Genomic DNA, 13,882 nt, shown 5'->3' with positions numbered 1-13,882 from the left:
TGTTAATTCTCTTGCACTTCAAGTCACAGTGTCAGGCACCGAGTTGATATATATATATATATATATATATATATATATATATATATATATATATATATATATATATATATATATATATATATATATATATATATATATATATATATATATATATATATATATAAAACATTACTACATATACAAAACCCAAAGCCAGTGAAGTTGGCACATTGTGTAAATCGTAATTTAAAAACAGAATACAATGATTTGCCAATCCTTTTCAACCTATATTCAATTTAATAGACTGCAAAGACAAGATACTTAATATTCGAACTGGTAAACTTTGTTATTTTTTGCAAATATTAGCTCATTTGGAATTTGATGCCTGCAACATGTTTCAAAAAAGCTGGCACAAGTGGCAAAAAAGACTGAGAATGTTGCGGAATGCTCATCAAACACTTATTTGTAACATCCCACAGGAGAGCAGGCTAATTCGGAACATGTGGGTGCCATGATTGGGTATAAAAGCTCAGTCATTCACAAACAAGGATGGGACGAGGGTCACCACTTTGTGAACAAGTGCGGGATCAAATAGTCTAACAGTTTAGGAACAACATTTATCAATGAGCTATTGCAAGGAATCGAGGGATTTCACCATCTACGGTCCGTAATATCAAAAGGTTCAGAGAATCTGGAGAAATCACTGCACGTAAGCGGCAAGGCCGAAAACCAACATTGAATGTCCGTGACCTTCGATATCTCAGGCGGTACTGTATCATAAAGCGACATCAGTGTGTAAAGGATATCACCACATGGGCTCAGGAACACTTCAGAAAACCACTGTCAGTAACTACAGTTTGTTGCTACATCTGTAAGCGCAAGTCAAAACTCTACTATGCAAAGCGAAAGCCATTTATCAACAACATCCAGAAACGCTGCCGACTTCGCTGGGCCTGAGCTCATCTAAGATGGACTGATGCAAAGTGTAAAAGTGTTCTGTGGTCAGGCGAGTGCACATTTCCAAATTATTTTGGAAACTGTGGATGTTGTGTCCTCCGAACCAAAGAGTAAAATAACCATCCAGACTGTTATAGGCGCAAAGTTCAAAAGCCAGCATCTGTGATGGTATGGGGGTGTATTAGTGCCCAAGGCATGGGTAACTTACACATCTGTGAAGGCGCCATTAATGCTGAAAGGTACATACAGGTTTTGGAGCAACATGTTGCCATCCAAGCAATGTCTTTTTCATGGACGCCCCTGCTTATTTCAGCAAGACAATGCCAAGTCACATTCTGCACGTGTTACAACAGCGTGGCTTCGTAGTAAAAGAGTGTGGGTACTAGACTGGCCTGCCTGTTGTCCAGACCTGTCTCCCATTGAAAATGTGTGGCGCATTATGAAGCGTAAAATACCACAACGGAGACCCCGGACTGTTGAACAACTTAAGCTGTACATCAAGCAAGAATGGGGAAAAATTCCACCTGAAAAGCTTAAAAAAATTGGTCTCCTTAGTTCCTAAACGTTTATTGAGTGTTGTTAAAAGGAAAGGCCATGTAACACGGTGGTAAAAATGCCCCTGTGCCAACTTTTTTGCAGTGTGTTGCTGCCATTAAATTCTAAGTTAATGATTTTTTTTTTTTTTAAAAACATTTTTGTTTCTCAGTTCAAACATTACATATCTTGTCTTTCAATTGAATATAAGTTGAAAAGGATTTGTAAATCATTGTATTCTGTTTTTATTTACGCTTTACACAACATGCCAACTTCACTGGTTTTGAGTTTGTGTATATATATATATATATATATATATATATATATATATATATATATATATATATATATATATATATATATATATAGGTATAGACATATTAATTAATATCATATTATATAGAATAAAAACAATTTTTAATTTAACATGATTGCTACATTGTAATAGTTTATCTTAATATGCAATATGCCTTTTTTCAACAGTTTAACTCTTTGTTTTGACAAAAACAAGATTACACGATTCATTATTCAATGTTATGCACAAAACAAAACAAAAACATAGGATTTCTAGTATCCATAGCTGCCATCTGGAGGTCTGTAAAGTTTTGGGAAGGTAAGGAGCTGGACGCGGCTGAAGGCAAACTTCCTGCTTCCCATGTTTTTCTGAACGTTCTCCATCCTGCAGCCCTCCCTGCACACAAACATTCAGCTCCTTTTTACGGTTCATCATCAACTGTTTATTAGGGCTGATCATAGATTGTTGTGCTTTTTTTTTGTCCTTCACAGCCTGTGTGGCTCTACTCGTACTTGGCCACTAGCACAAGCAGGCTAAGAATGAGCCAGAGAACCAGGAGGTGAGAAGTCACCAACAGGAAAGCCACAGGATACAAGTGTGGTCTCGTGCCTTTTGGGGCAAAACACCGCGGGAAGTTGGACTTCTGTTGGTCCGAGGGCTTCTCCCCAGACTCTAACCCAAACAGTGTTAGACCCGATTTGGCATAACAGCCCAACATCTGCCCCCAGGACAGATGACACCTGCAGGTGTGTGTTAATGTGTGTACCAAAAGAATGGTTTGAGAAAGAATGAAGAGGACATTGAAAAATAATGGAATTAAAGGTAACATTTTAGATCAAATGAAGAAGTCAGTCATCACTCTCATGCAGGAGGAACCTTAAGGAATTGTACCTCCTCATTTGGTCCAGCGCAGCACAAAAGTGATGTTGGCTGAGAGCATGTTTGTCCCTGAGCAGCATGCACTGCTCCAGTGTCACTGACATTGCCGTTCGGTCCTTGGCGCTCTTACAGCTGGTTAGACGCACCCCGCTCACTTGACGACAGACCTTGACAGATAGAGAGTCTATTATCTCCTCCCCGCACTCAAACTGATTAACTTTCTTACCGAGGCAGCCAACCAAAGCACCTCCACATTCTTCCTCCTCTGAGCTTCCACGCTTTGACTCAAAGATGCTAACAGGTCCCACAGAGATTGCACACCAGCTGGAAAGTAAGAGGGTGTTTTAATCGTAAAAATGGCCATTCCTGGCTGGGTGTGTGGGGTTAATGGTGGTGGTGTGGACCGACCGGCGTCGGGCAGGTGATCTCTCAGCGTGTTACAGTAAACTTTCAGTTGCTCGCAGCTCTGCTGATTCAGCCTTTCCTGCAGGGAGTTGTTGCCAAACCTCTCAGCCACAGTCTGCTGCTGGTTGATGCCAATGTTGAAGAGAACAGGGTGAATGGGAATCAAACATCCTGCTCTCAGCTCACCGGGCAGTGTCATGAAGGCTGACGTAGGCAGTGGGACCTTGACAACAATGGAGCCCCTGAAAAAAGACACCAAGGGGCCACTTTATTAGACACGATGTGATGGCTGTTGGCGTGATCCCAGGATGCACAGAAGGTAAGCAAAGTGCAAGCAGAATGTACTTTTATTATTAGGTACCAGGCAGAGTAAAAGTAACTGAGGTCTATAGCAACAGAACACTGAAGCAGATAATGAACCAGCACTGAAGGAAGGAACAAGGTGGAACTAAATAGAACTAATTAACAGGAGGCAAGACAATGAATACAAGGTACATAGAAAAATAGATCAAACAGGAAATACTACCAAAACAAGAGCACAGGACAGGAAAATAATACCAAACAGGGAAATAGACAACAAAGTCTTAACTGTTATGTGGAATCATGACACTGGGTAAGGGTGTGCAAACACTGAAGGTCACAGTCTGATGAGGCCATCAGCAGATCAAAAACAAGATCCTAAAGCCCCCAACCCGAACACCCTCAATGCCATGGCTGCGCCTACAAATGTCTTACAATGTTCCTCTGAGGGTCGGCTGAAGGTCTTCGGGTTGTTCCGTTTTTGCTTCAGTTAGGGAAAATGTGACTCCCCCCAGGTCAGCCACCCCCACCATCATATCCTCCAGCATCCCCACTTCATCACCTGATGCACACAGCATGCACATAAGGACGTTGTGACTGTGTACTGTACGCATATGCATTTCTACCATAAGTGCTGAGCAGGCCTTCAAACTGAACCAGGATTCCGACCGCATGAAGCTGCTGCAGGAACTTTGAATCCCCCAGACCGTCGTAGAGCCTCAACAGGAAGCCGCATGTGGTCGCTGAGAGCTGAAAGACAGGTAAGTGTAATCAGTGTCCTGACATATTTTTTTAATTAGATCTTTAAAAGTATGTTTGTGGATATTCAACTAAATTGTTTTGAGGGCCACATTTCCAGAAAGCTAAAAACCAGGGGGCCGGACTTCTCTCTTCAGTATTAGTCTTATTTCGTATATTCCAAAGAACCAGCATTCGCTAGAGTTGACATTTGATTTTGGTCTAAATATTGTGTCAGAGTTAGAGCACTCCGTTGTTTTTAAGGACCTTCTGCAAAAAAGCTAGTCAAAAATAGCACTCTAAATAGTTGTTTTTAAGAATCTGCTGCAAAATGTAAGTCCCTCACAAGTTTTATAACTGAACTTGCAGGCCACCAGTTGAAAAGTCCAAATAATGAAAAGGAGAGGACCTAAAATGGAACTTTGAAGATTACTACTGGTACAACTAAACTAATTGAACAAATGACTATAACTGCATCTGAAGTAAACAAAGCCTTACTTACATGAATCACGTTACAAAAACATGTGAAACTGCCAAAAAGGACAGGACTTGAATGTGTGCCTTGAGGAACACCTCTTATATAAATCACAAGTTAGGACCCTAGTTTTCTATGTTTGCTGGCAAGGTTAAAACGTCAATGCAAGGATCTGCCAATGTGTTTACAGTGGTCCAAGCTCCTCTTTAGGAGCACTGTTGTGTTTTTAGGAATTTGCTGCAAAAATGTTTGTTTCCTAAATTATGAACTGAACTCGGGGGCCGGTATGGTGTCATTCCCGGGTCATTCCCGATAGTTGAATGGCACAGCCAATCTCCCTCACTTGTTTCCTCCCCTTTTGATTGAAGCGGTGCTCAAAAAACTTCGCTTTTGAAGTTTGTCTATGAATGTTCTCATTCATCCAGGTCTTTGTCATCTCAAGGCATTCAATCGATCGCAACTGGACTGCTTGGTTTGTCAGATCCAGTCCCAGTCGACCAATCTAAGTCTATGAGCACAAACTGATGAAGTCTACTCGGATGAGCAGCGAAACGTCTTCCAAGACAAACCAAGCAGTCCAGTTGCAATCGATTGAATGCCCTGAGTTTTGAAGTTTTGGGTTTTTATGACGTGATGAAGGACAAACTTTCAGCATGGACATGATATATCCTGACCTGCCCCATGTATACACCCACTACTCCACAGAAGACAGATTAGGCAAAACAGGCATCATTATACACATCATAAAATAAAGCATTACGCCAGGGGTTTCAAACTCATTTTAAATCGGGGGCCACATGGAGAAAAATCTGTTAAGTTAAAGTACCAATGATTGTCACACTCACACTAGGTGTGGTGAAATTTGTCCTCTGCATTTGACCCATCCCCTTGTTCACCCCCTGGGAGGTGAAGGGAGCAGTGGGCAGCAGCGGTGCCGCGCCCAGGAATCATTTTGGTGATTTAACCCCCAATTCCAACCCTTGATGCTGAGTGCCAAGCAGGGAGGTAATGGGTCACATTTTTATAGTCTTTGGTATGACTCGGCCGGGGTTTGAACTCACAACCTACCGATCTCAGGGCGGACACTCTAACCACTAGGTCACTGAGTAGGTGGCCGGTGGTTACCAGGTGGGCCGGACTGGTAAAACCACTGCATGATAAGTTAAAAATAAAGACAACTTCAGATTGTTTTCTTTGTTCAAAAATAGAACAATCACATCCTGAAATTGTACAAATCATAATATTGTTGGGGGTTTTTTACACTTACATGTTGCGGTTAATAGTATTCTATCTTTATTTGTCGTTATTTATACTTTCTGAATAAATTATGTGATAATGTTCATCAGTCAACTCATTGGTGTTAATTTTCAATCTATCAAGATAAAAAAATAATTTAAAAATCAAATTACAGTATGTTATTTATGTAGTTTGATAATTTTCCTCGACTGGTGCACTAACATCATGTGGTTTATTTTGTACATATGTAGCATCATCTACAAAGATACAAAGAATTGCTATTGCGACATCCAGTGGACACATTTAGAACAGCAGTCTCTTTCATTCAAAAATTTCAGGTTGATTTTTATACTTAGCAAACTCATCCCGCGGGCCGGATAAAACCTGTTCGCGGGCCGGATCCGGCCCTCGGGCCGTACGTTTGACACCCCTGCCTTACCCTCTGCCAACTATCCCTCAGTCAGCTACATACATGTGAGGTGTACGTTTGATTATATTGTTTTTTCCTCAGTGCTGTTTATATGTGACTCATGTTAGCAAGGTAGCTCAGCGGTGCTAACGTTTGAGTCGTTCCTCACTCCTCACTGTCAAGTTGTTGTGTCTCACCGCCTGGCTGAAGACGGCGTGTCGTCTTAGAGTAAGATTGGCGGTGCCGTGCACAACGGTAGCGGAGGCCGCCGCCTGCAGGACCACAAAGGTCATGGCAGCCTGAGCCCTCTGGACCGCCTCACGCACGCAATCCCTGAGAGTGATCACCAGAGGGAGCAGCTGCTCCTGCCAACAGCCTGGGGGGCGGACAAGGTCATAAGTGTATAAAAGTGCACATACAGAGTTGTTAGTAAACACACCACAGTCGTTTGGATTGCCGTCCTGCTGCCCATGGAGTCGGTCCACCATGACGATGATGCAGCTCAGGCTGTTCGTGACGTTTGCCCACACTCTGTCCTGTGCACACAACATAAGTTCACACATGGCGGAGATATGTAACACTAACCAAGTCCAACTTGCCCACTCCTCGTCATGTTGCTGGTCGTCAGGTGAAGCGTCATGGAGGCCGCCGTCTTTGTCTTGACAGCGTTTGTGTTGAATGTCACCCAACGAGCTTCTCACGAGCTCGTCTTTAAGAGCGTGAACAAACTTCTCCGTCTGAAGACAAAGGAAGCGCCGCCACGGGGGGATTGTCAACCGGGGTGAAGGGTTGTCGGGGAGATTCCGCTCACCTGTCGGGCTAGGTCGTCTGCAGCCCGCTGCAGCCGGGGAGCGCTGTGCTCCAGGGAGACGGACAGCAGCTCCTCAGCGAGGCCGAAGAGGAGCGGCTGCAGCTGAGCCACGCTAGCCAACACCGCCTGGGCCCTGGAGCTCTCCTCCTGGGAGTAGCACACGTAGCTGCAGGGTGGCCATGTTAAGTAATTACCGCACCACTACTCACAACTATATGGACAATTTTAGTATTGTTTCTGTTTTATTTGAAGTAAATGGAACAAAAAGTACTAATTTTCCTACTTTGAGGTGGTGATGCTCACCTGTGCATGTGGTCAGCGTGCTTGGCCAGCACCCTCCTGAGACCGCCATGTTTGAAGGCCTGGTAGTGGTCGGCCGGAGCACCAAAGGTGATCACATGGTACCACACACCTAAAAAGTGACAACCACTTCTGTCAATCTCATGAGAATCTTATTTTTTCTTCTTTTAACATATAGCACACCTGTGCTGTCCTGACAGGTGACTTCCATCCGCTGAGCGTGCAGGTTCGTGGGGACAAACTGAAGGTGCTTGTCCCACTTGGAGCCACTTGACTTGAAGCAGGACAATGCTGTTTGAATGAAAACGATAGTAAGAAAAATATTATAAATGCAATGCATAATATAAGTGTAACATTCAACATACAAATATTGTTTTGAAAACAACATTGTTTTTATTTATAAAGAAACAAAATAATGACTGTGAATGAATGTTTGGTGGTGGTCTGAGAGGCTGTTGGTGTAAATTGTCAGACAGATTTCTATCAGTCGACCACAGGACAGCTGTGACAACAAATAGCGTATCACCATTGAAATAGTGGGAATGAACAATTTGTTCTCAATGTAACACGCTTTGGGTCACCAGAAAAAAGCACTGTATAAATCGGATCCATTATTATTATTATTAATCGTATCCTTTGTTTATCATCCCTCACAGTTTTGGGGTGCTGTCACTTTAAATGCTAAAAGTTCCGCCCACAATTCATGAATAAAAATGAAACAGTCACAGACAACCAATACGGATACAACATTTTCAACATCAATGGTATTATTTGAAATAACGGATGAGATTACCAATGCAGTAGATAGCAAAAAATGTGCTGCTGCAGTGTTTATGGATCTAACAAAAGAATTTGACACAATCAATCATAGCATCTTAATAAACAAATTAGAAAGGTATGGAATCAGTCTTGAAATGGGTTAGAAGCTAGTTAACCAACAGGAAGCAACACGTGAAGATAGGCGAACACACTTCGACAGAACTGAAAATATCTTGTGGCGTACCTCAAGGATCAATACTGGGACTAAAATTGTTCATTCTCTATATAAACAACATTTGTAAAGTTACAAAGGACTTAAAGTTGGTATTATTTGCAGATGACACAACTGTGTTTTGTTCAGGAGAGAACACACAAAAGCTAATACAAATAACATAAGATATAAACAAATTTTAAAAAAAAAGTTTGACAAAAACAGACTATCTTTGAATCTCAATAAACTAAAATGTTATTCGGTAACAGTAGAAGAGAAAGTCAAACACAATTACAAATAGACGTAGTAGACATTGAAAGGGTAAAACAAAACACACTTTTGGGTGTAATAATAGATGATAAAATGAACTGGAAACTTAATGTAAAAAATATACAACATAAAATAGCAAGAAATATGTCAATAATGAATAAAGCAAAACATGTTCTGGACCAAAAATCACTTCATATTATTTACTGCTCACTGGTGTTACCATATCTGAGTTATTGTGTAGAAATATGGGAAACAACTACAAACGTGCACTTCAAGGTGTTACAAAAAAGATCAATTAAAATAATACATAATGTTGGATATAGAGAACATACAAACCCTTTATTTATTGAATCACAAATATTGAAATTCAACGACTTGGTGCATTTGCAAACAGCTAAAATGATGTACAAAGCAAACTATAATCAGCTACCCAAGAATATACAACAATTGGTCAAACAAAGCACTAATATGATTCAGTTTGAGAGACTGTTCAAACTACAAGTGTTCACAAAGTACAAAGAAGAACAATTATGATAAACATCTTGAACCTTTTAAAACCATGAGATCATGATCATTTATGTATTTAATATTTGTTTACTTATATATCGTATACTTATTTTCTATTTATTCACTCTTCTGTAACAGAGAACAACAAAATGGGATAAAACTGATACGATACGAAAAGGGGTGGGATTAAATAAGATGTGCTTTTTCCTATTCCTTTTCTGACGTGCTGTAATGAAACAACTGAGATGCATTACATGGCATGTTACAAATAAACTGAAACTCAAGTGAACAACCGCCAACACTTAATGAATGCTGAATGAAGAAGACACTCCAGGGCGCATGTTGTGAGCAGGAAGTAAAACGTGTTACTCACCTGAAAGTGTGTGCAGCTTTTCAAGCGCCTCTTCGTAGGAGCCAATCAGGTAGCTGCAGTGGTTGATGACATCACATCGGAGGCCATCCCAGTGGGGTGAAAGGTCGCTAAGCTTCTCCACTTCGTGCCGACTGAGACGGAGAGGTCCAGTTAGATGTGTAAGTATGTACACGTCAAAATATGTTAATAACATGCGTGTACATGTTAGTGAACTGGCTCATGAGCATCCTCAGTAGCTGTTTGGGTAAAGAGAAGGACAACAGCGTCTCGGACATTTGCTCCTGGACCAGCAGCCACCTGTCGTCCTCCGTCTGAAAGCGGTACACCTTACACACCTGCGCACACAGCACTGAACCCACACACAGAAGTAAGGAAGGCATCGCCACGATGATGATGATGATGCTAAATGCTCACCTGCTCTCACGAGTGGGCTGCTGTGGTGCATGCGGCTGTGCAGAAGCTCACACAGGGCTGGGCTCTGAAGACAGGAAATGTAAGCCAGGTTCAAACTAAGCAGGACTCCACCTATACCTCTTCTGCAGAAGAAGAAGTTTCTTCCTCCGCGTGTGGCTGGGACATGTGCACCTCCCTGATGTTGACTTCATCGGTCATGCTGGGCATGGACAACACAACATGCACAGTTTGGTTTTTGGACACTTACAACGTCAAAGTACATGTTAGAATTCCTCTTTCCCTCATTGAACCGCAACTCCCCAAAGCTGGAAGCACTTGTGCAGCCCCAGACTGTACCGCTAGACTGTAGACACGACACAATTATCCATCGAATTACTTGTGTTGCTAACTATTTAACCAATAGTTCAGCGGGTCGTAAATCTATACAGATATACATGTCACGGCCCGGGCACATGCCAATGCGCATTCTTCAATGAGCACCTCAGGACACGCCCACGGCCACTCATCTCCTGCACGCGTCACTCAAGCAGCTGCTTTCCATCAGCAATCAACGCACCTTGCGCTAATGAGAGGTCCTGCCTTCATAAGCCTGCTCAACCTGCTATCCGGCGCCAGAACATAACCATCTGTTCGTGTACAGTAAGCCACGTCAAGCTCTATGCGCACTCTTTGCTCTGTGTGTTTTCTTCCCCGTGTTATTGATTGTCTCATGTCCTCCTTGTCGCTCCAATCTGCGGATCTCCGTTCCCGCGTTGACGAGCTGTGTGTCGCGTCATCCTTTGTTCCTCTGCTTCCCGGACTGCCTCTTGGATCTCGACCTCCCGCTTGGACACGGACCTCCTACGCCCCGCTATAGTCCCCGACTTCCTGCTTGTTTCACGGATCTTTGAGCCTACCCTGCCCCCTTTTGGACTTGCCTCTCGCTCAACATTTACGGTAGCACTCAACAGTTAATTCATACACATAGTCGCGCACACACCATACACTCTCTTGGATTTTGTCACACTCCATACCATTGTTTATTATTATTATTGTTTGTTATTATACATACATATATATATATATATATATATATATATATATATATATATATATATATATATATATATATATATATATATATATATATATATATATATAATAAATCATACAGCCAAACTACACCCCTTGTGTCTGTGCCGTCCACTCCTCCCACACACAACAATACAGGCTGCACACAGACTACTTTAAAGTATATCCAAGTCAGGTGTCCACACTATTATCCCTTGACGACATATACTGTAAATGTTGCTTGCCTGAGGCTCAGTGAGATGCGAGGCTTCTTTGAGGACCTGAGCAGATCTGGCAAAGAGAAACCAAAGAAGCTCCTCTAATTGGCAGACAAGAGGCAACAGGTCATGTGATGTCATTATCATTCATTAAAATTTAACCTCCTAATTGACCATTGGTTACAACAAACATGTGTCTGTGGGAAGGACATTAAGCTAAAGGAGGCAGCATCCTCCCTACCTGGCCACCAGAGCTGATCCCCACCTCTGGGTCCAAACACTTCACCATCATGGCTCCTCGCATTCTTTCCCAGCAGCAAGATAAAGCTTCCTCTCGTGTCTACTTCCCGTTAACTTCCTGACACAAACTGGCTTGAAAACATGCTTTTTGAAACAAAACATTATCAGCTTCCAACTCTTCCAGTTTTCCGCCCCTTTTTGCAAGACTCACGGTTTCCAATGACAAAATTGTCTATATTCCCTGTTTTGAGATGTAAAGTTTGTCAAACTAAACAAAAAGATGGGAATTAATCCAACAAAGAATTCCACTTAAACTTCCTAGTCTTCTGATCTCCTTAGAAATGACACACAAACAGAACAAAATGTCTCTGTGGTCGAGCATCATCCTCTTCTGTCATTATCATCATCATCATCATCATCATCATGGCCGACAGGATTAAAGGGCCATGATAAATGTGCAGATTAAAAGGCTGGAGCGCTTGGTTGGGCAAAGTGCAGAATTGCCAGGAAACGGAAATTGTGTGTGTTTTTGTGTCTGTGTGTATCAGATTAAGTGAGTTCAGAGAGAATTCAAATGTGTGTGTTGCAAAGCCACCATTACCCACACACTAATCCTCTTAACATGCACAACTTACACACAAACTGGCGGCGGCGTGAGTTGTCGCCTCTTGCTCGGTAAAACAGCAACTTCTCTGCTCCTAACGGGAGAAACAAGCCACATTGTCATTGCATCTGTTGAGGAAACACACACATGTCATAGTCTATGTGTGTTTCCATATCTAAAGCAACGCAGTGCTTCCTGGATGTGTGTGTGCGTGTGTGTGTGAGTGTGAGTGTGTGTGTGAGTGTGAGTGTGTGCGTGTTCTTGTATTTCTACCCTTCTTGAGACTTCAACAAGGAATAGTACCTTCCATATGAGGACCGGTGAACAAGTAAGGACATAAATCATGGTCCCAATACGGAAAACCATTGCATCTAATAGAGAATGTCTCATTTGCACCCCTGGTGGTGAAATCCATCAAAATTAGGGTGGTCCCAAAAAGGAGGGATTTTTCAAATTGACTGTGTGTCGGTTTTAGAAGTGCTCCCCCTCAGGCCAACATATGAAATAAAAAGTGTGTGTAAGAAATTGAAATGCGCCCCCTTTGGCCAAAATTCATTTAAAAATTTAAATACATATGTATATAGAGACATACTGTAATAACTTGAAGTAAATAATGAAGATTAAAAACCAATTACAAAAAAAAATTAAAAGCGGTCTTTTTCTCACAACGTGTCAACTTTTTTCTTATAAAATTGGGAACAATTTCTCATATTCTTTCTGTTTCTGTAATATTGCAATATTTTCTCATAAACGTATTAGTTTTTAATGTAAAATTATTACTTTTTAATGCAAAATGGTGACATTGGTCAAGTAAAATTATGACTTTAATCACAATATTGCCAATGTTTTGTTGTTCTTGTAAAATAGTGACATTTTTTGAGTAAAATTATGACTTTTGTCATAATTTCGCCAAGTAAAATTCAGATTATTATAATATTGCCAACATTTTTAAGTTTTCTTATAAAATTGTGACTTTTGTTGAGTAAAATTACGTCTCTTTTCATAAAATTGCCAAGATTTTAAGCTTTTCTTGTAAAATTGCGACTGTTATTGAGTGTAATTCCAACTTTTATCATAATATTGCACAAATGTTCAGTTTTTCTTGTAAAGTGTTGACTTGCGTTGAGTAAAATTATGACATTTATTATAATACTACCAAAAGTTTTTCTTGTGAAATTCCAACTCATGTTTCACAACCAGCGTTTTTATATTTGCATAGTATGTATATATTATTAATGTTGTAAATACAAATCTTTATATATCCTGAAAGGGTGGTCCTAAAGAGGTAGGCATTTTTTGGAAGTCTCAAGAAGGCAAGAAATACAAGAATGTGTGTGTGTGTGTGTGTGTGTGTGTGTGTGTGTGTGTGTGTGTGTGTGTGTGTGTGTGTGTGTGTGTGTGTGTGTGTGTGTGTGTGTGTGTGTGTGTGTGTGTGTGTGTGTGTGTGTGTGTGTGTGTGTGTGCGTGTGTGTGTGTGTTGGACTTTGAAAACACTGAAAGCGTCAAGAAGATGACAGTGTTTGTCAAAGGTCACAAAGGTGCAGCACAGACACTTTGGCGCCACCTTGTGGTCGTGCTGTAACATAACATCAACACGAAGTGTAAATTACCACAGCACAGGATCGTGCAGGTAAAAAACAATGTAAAGGTTAAGCATTTTAAACGTCTCAATGTGTGTAATAAAGTGGTGCTAGTTGTTTTAAAAACAAACATCTACGTTTAATGATGAAACATATTTCGATAGACTTTTATATCGTTATTTTTTTAGTTTGTTCGGGACAAATGTCACTCAGATCCGTACATAGATATGAATAGGTAGACGGAACACGCCCCTTTTTAGCCGCCTGCCTTGGGGCAAAGTGTCAGAGAAACTGCATGAAATTGGTTAAGAAATTAACAAGTTATGATTGATTTTCCA

The 13,882-nt window shown here is 41.2% G+C and overlaps 1 protein-coding gene across 6 annotated transcripts; it reads right to left on the bottom strand.

Annotated features, from left to right (window-relative positions):
- Nucleotides 1-1,905: 1,905 nt before the first annotated feature.
- On the bottom strand, nt 1,906-12,309 carry LOC133662113 (type II inositol 3,4-bisphosphate 4-phosphatase-like). 6 transcript variants are annotated; one of them, XM_062065811.1, is made up of 18 exons: nt 11,362-11,943; nt 11,148-11,221; nt 9,970-10,051; nt 9,853-9,916; nt 9,640-9,787; nt 9,439-9,569; nt 7,502-7,609; nt 7,322-7,430; nt 7,019-7,184; nt 6,807-6,944; nt 6,647-6,743; nt 6,405-6,583; nt 3,976-4,099; nt 3,785-3,911; nt 3,053-3,291; nt 2,871-2,968; nt 2,657-2,811; nt 2,171-2,505 (listed from the first exon to the last, which is right to left on the bottom strand). In XM_062065811.1, the coding sequence occupies exons 1-18, from the start codon at nt 11,422-11,424 to the stop codon at nt 2,268-2,270; spliced, it is 2,340 nt and encodes a 779-aa protein (XP_061921795.1). In that variant the 5' UTR covers nt 11,425-11,943; the 3' UTR covers nt 2,171-2,267. The 6 variants fall into 6 exon arrangements, with proteins under 6 accessions (XP_061921796.1, XP_061921795.1, XP_061921793.1 ...); XM_062065812.1 differs by lacking the exon at nt 2,171-2,505 and adding an exon at nt 1,906-2,161 and having other exon boundaries at nt 6,405-6,743; nt 11,362-11,946; XM_062065809.1 differs by having other exon boundaries at nt 6,405-6,743; nt 11,362-11,944.
- Nucleotides 12,310-13,882: the final 1,573 nt, after the last annotated feature.

This window comes from Entelurus aequoreus, linkage group LG12 (genome assembly GCF_033978785.1).
Source record: "Entelurus aequoreus isolate RoL-2023_Sb linkage group LG12, RoL_Eaeq_v1.1, whole genome shotgun sequence".
NCBI classification, from domain to species: Eukaryota; Metazoa; Chordata; class Actinopteri; order Syngnathiformes; family Syngnathidae; genus Entelurus; species Entelurus aequoreus.
This window is presented reverse-complemented; position numbering and strand designations above follow the sequence as displayed.

Coding starts and splice junctions, on each gene's coding strand:
- LOC133662113 (XM_062065809.1), bottom strand. CDS start 11,424: ATGCGAGGAGCCATGATGGTGAAGTGTTTGGACCCAGAGGTGGGGATC. Junction 9,570..9,639: donor ATGAGCCAGTTCACTAACAT/GTACACGCATGT, acceptor TCTCCGTCTCAG/TCGGCACGAAGTGGAGAAGC. Junction 7,431..7,501: donor CACCTGTCAGGACAGCACAG/GTGTGCTATATG, acceptor GTCACTTTTTAG/GTGTGTGGTACCATGTGATC.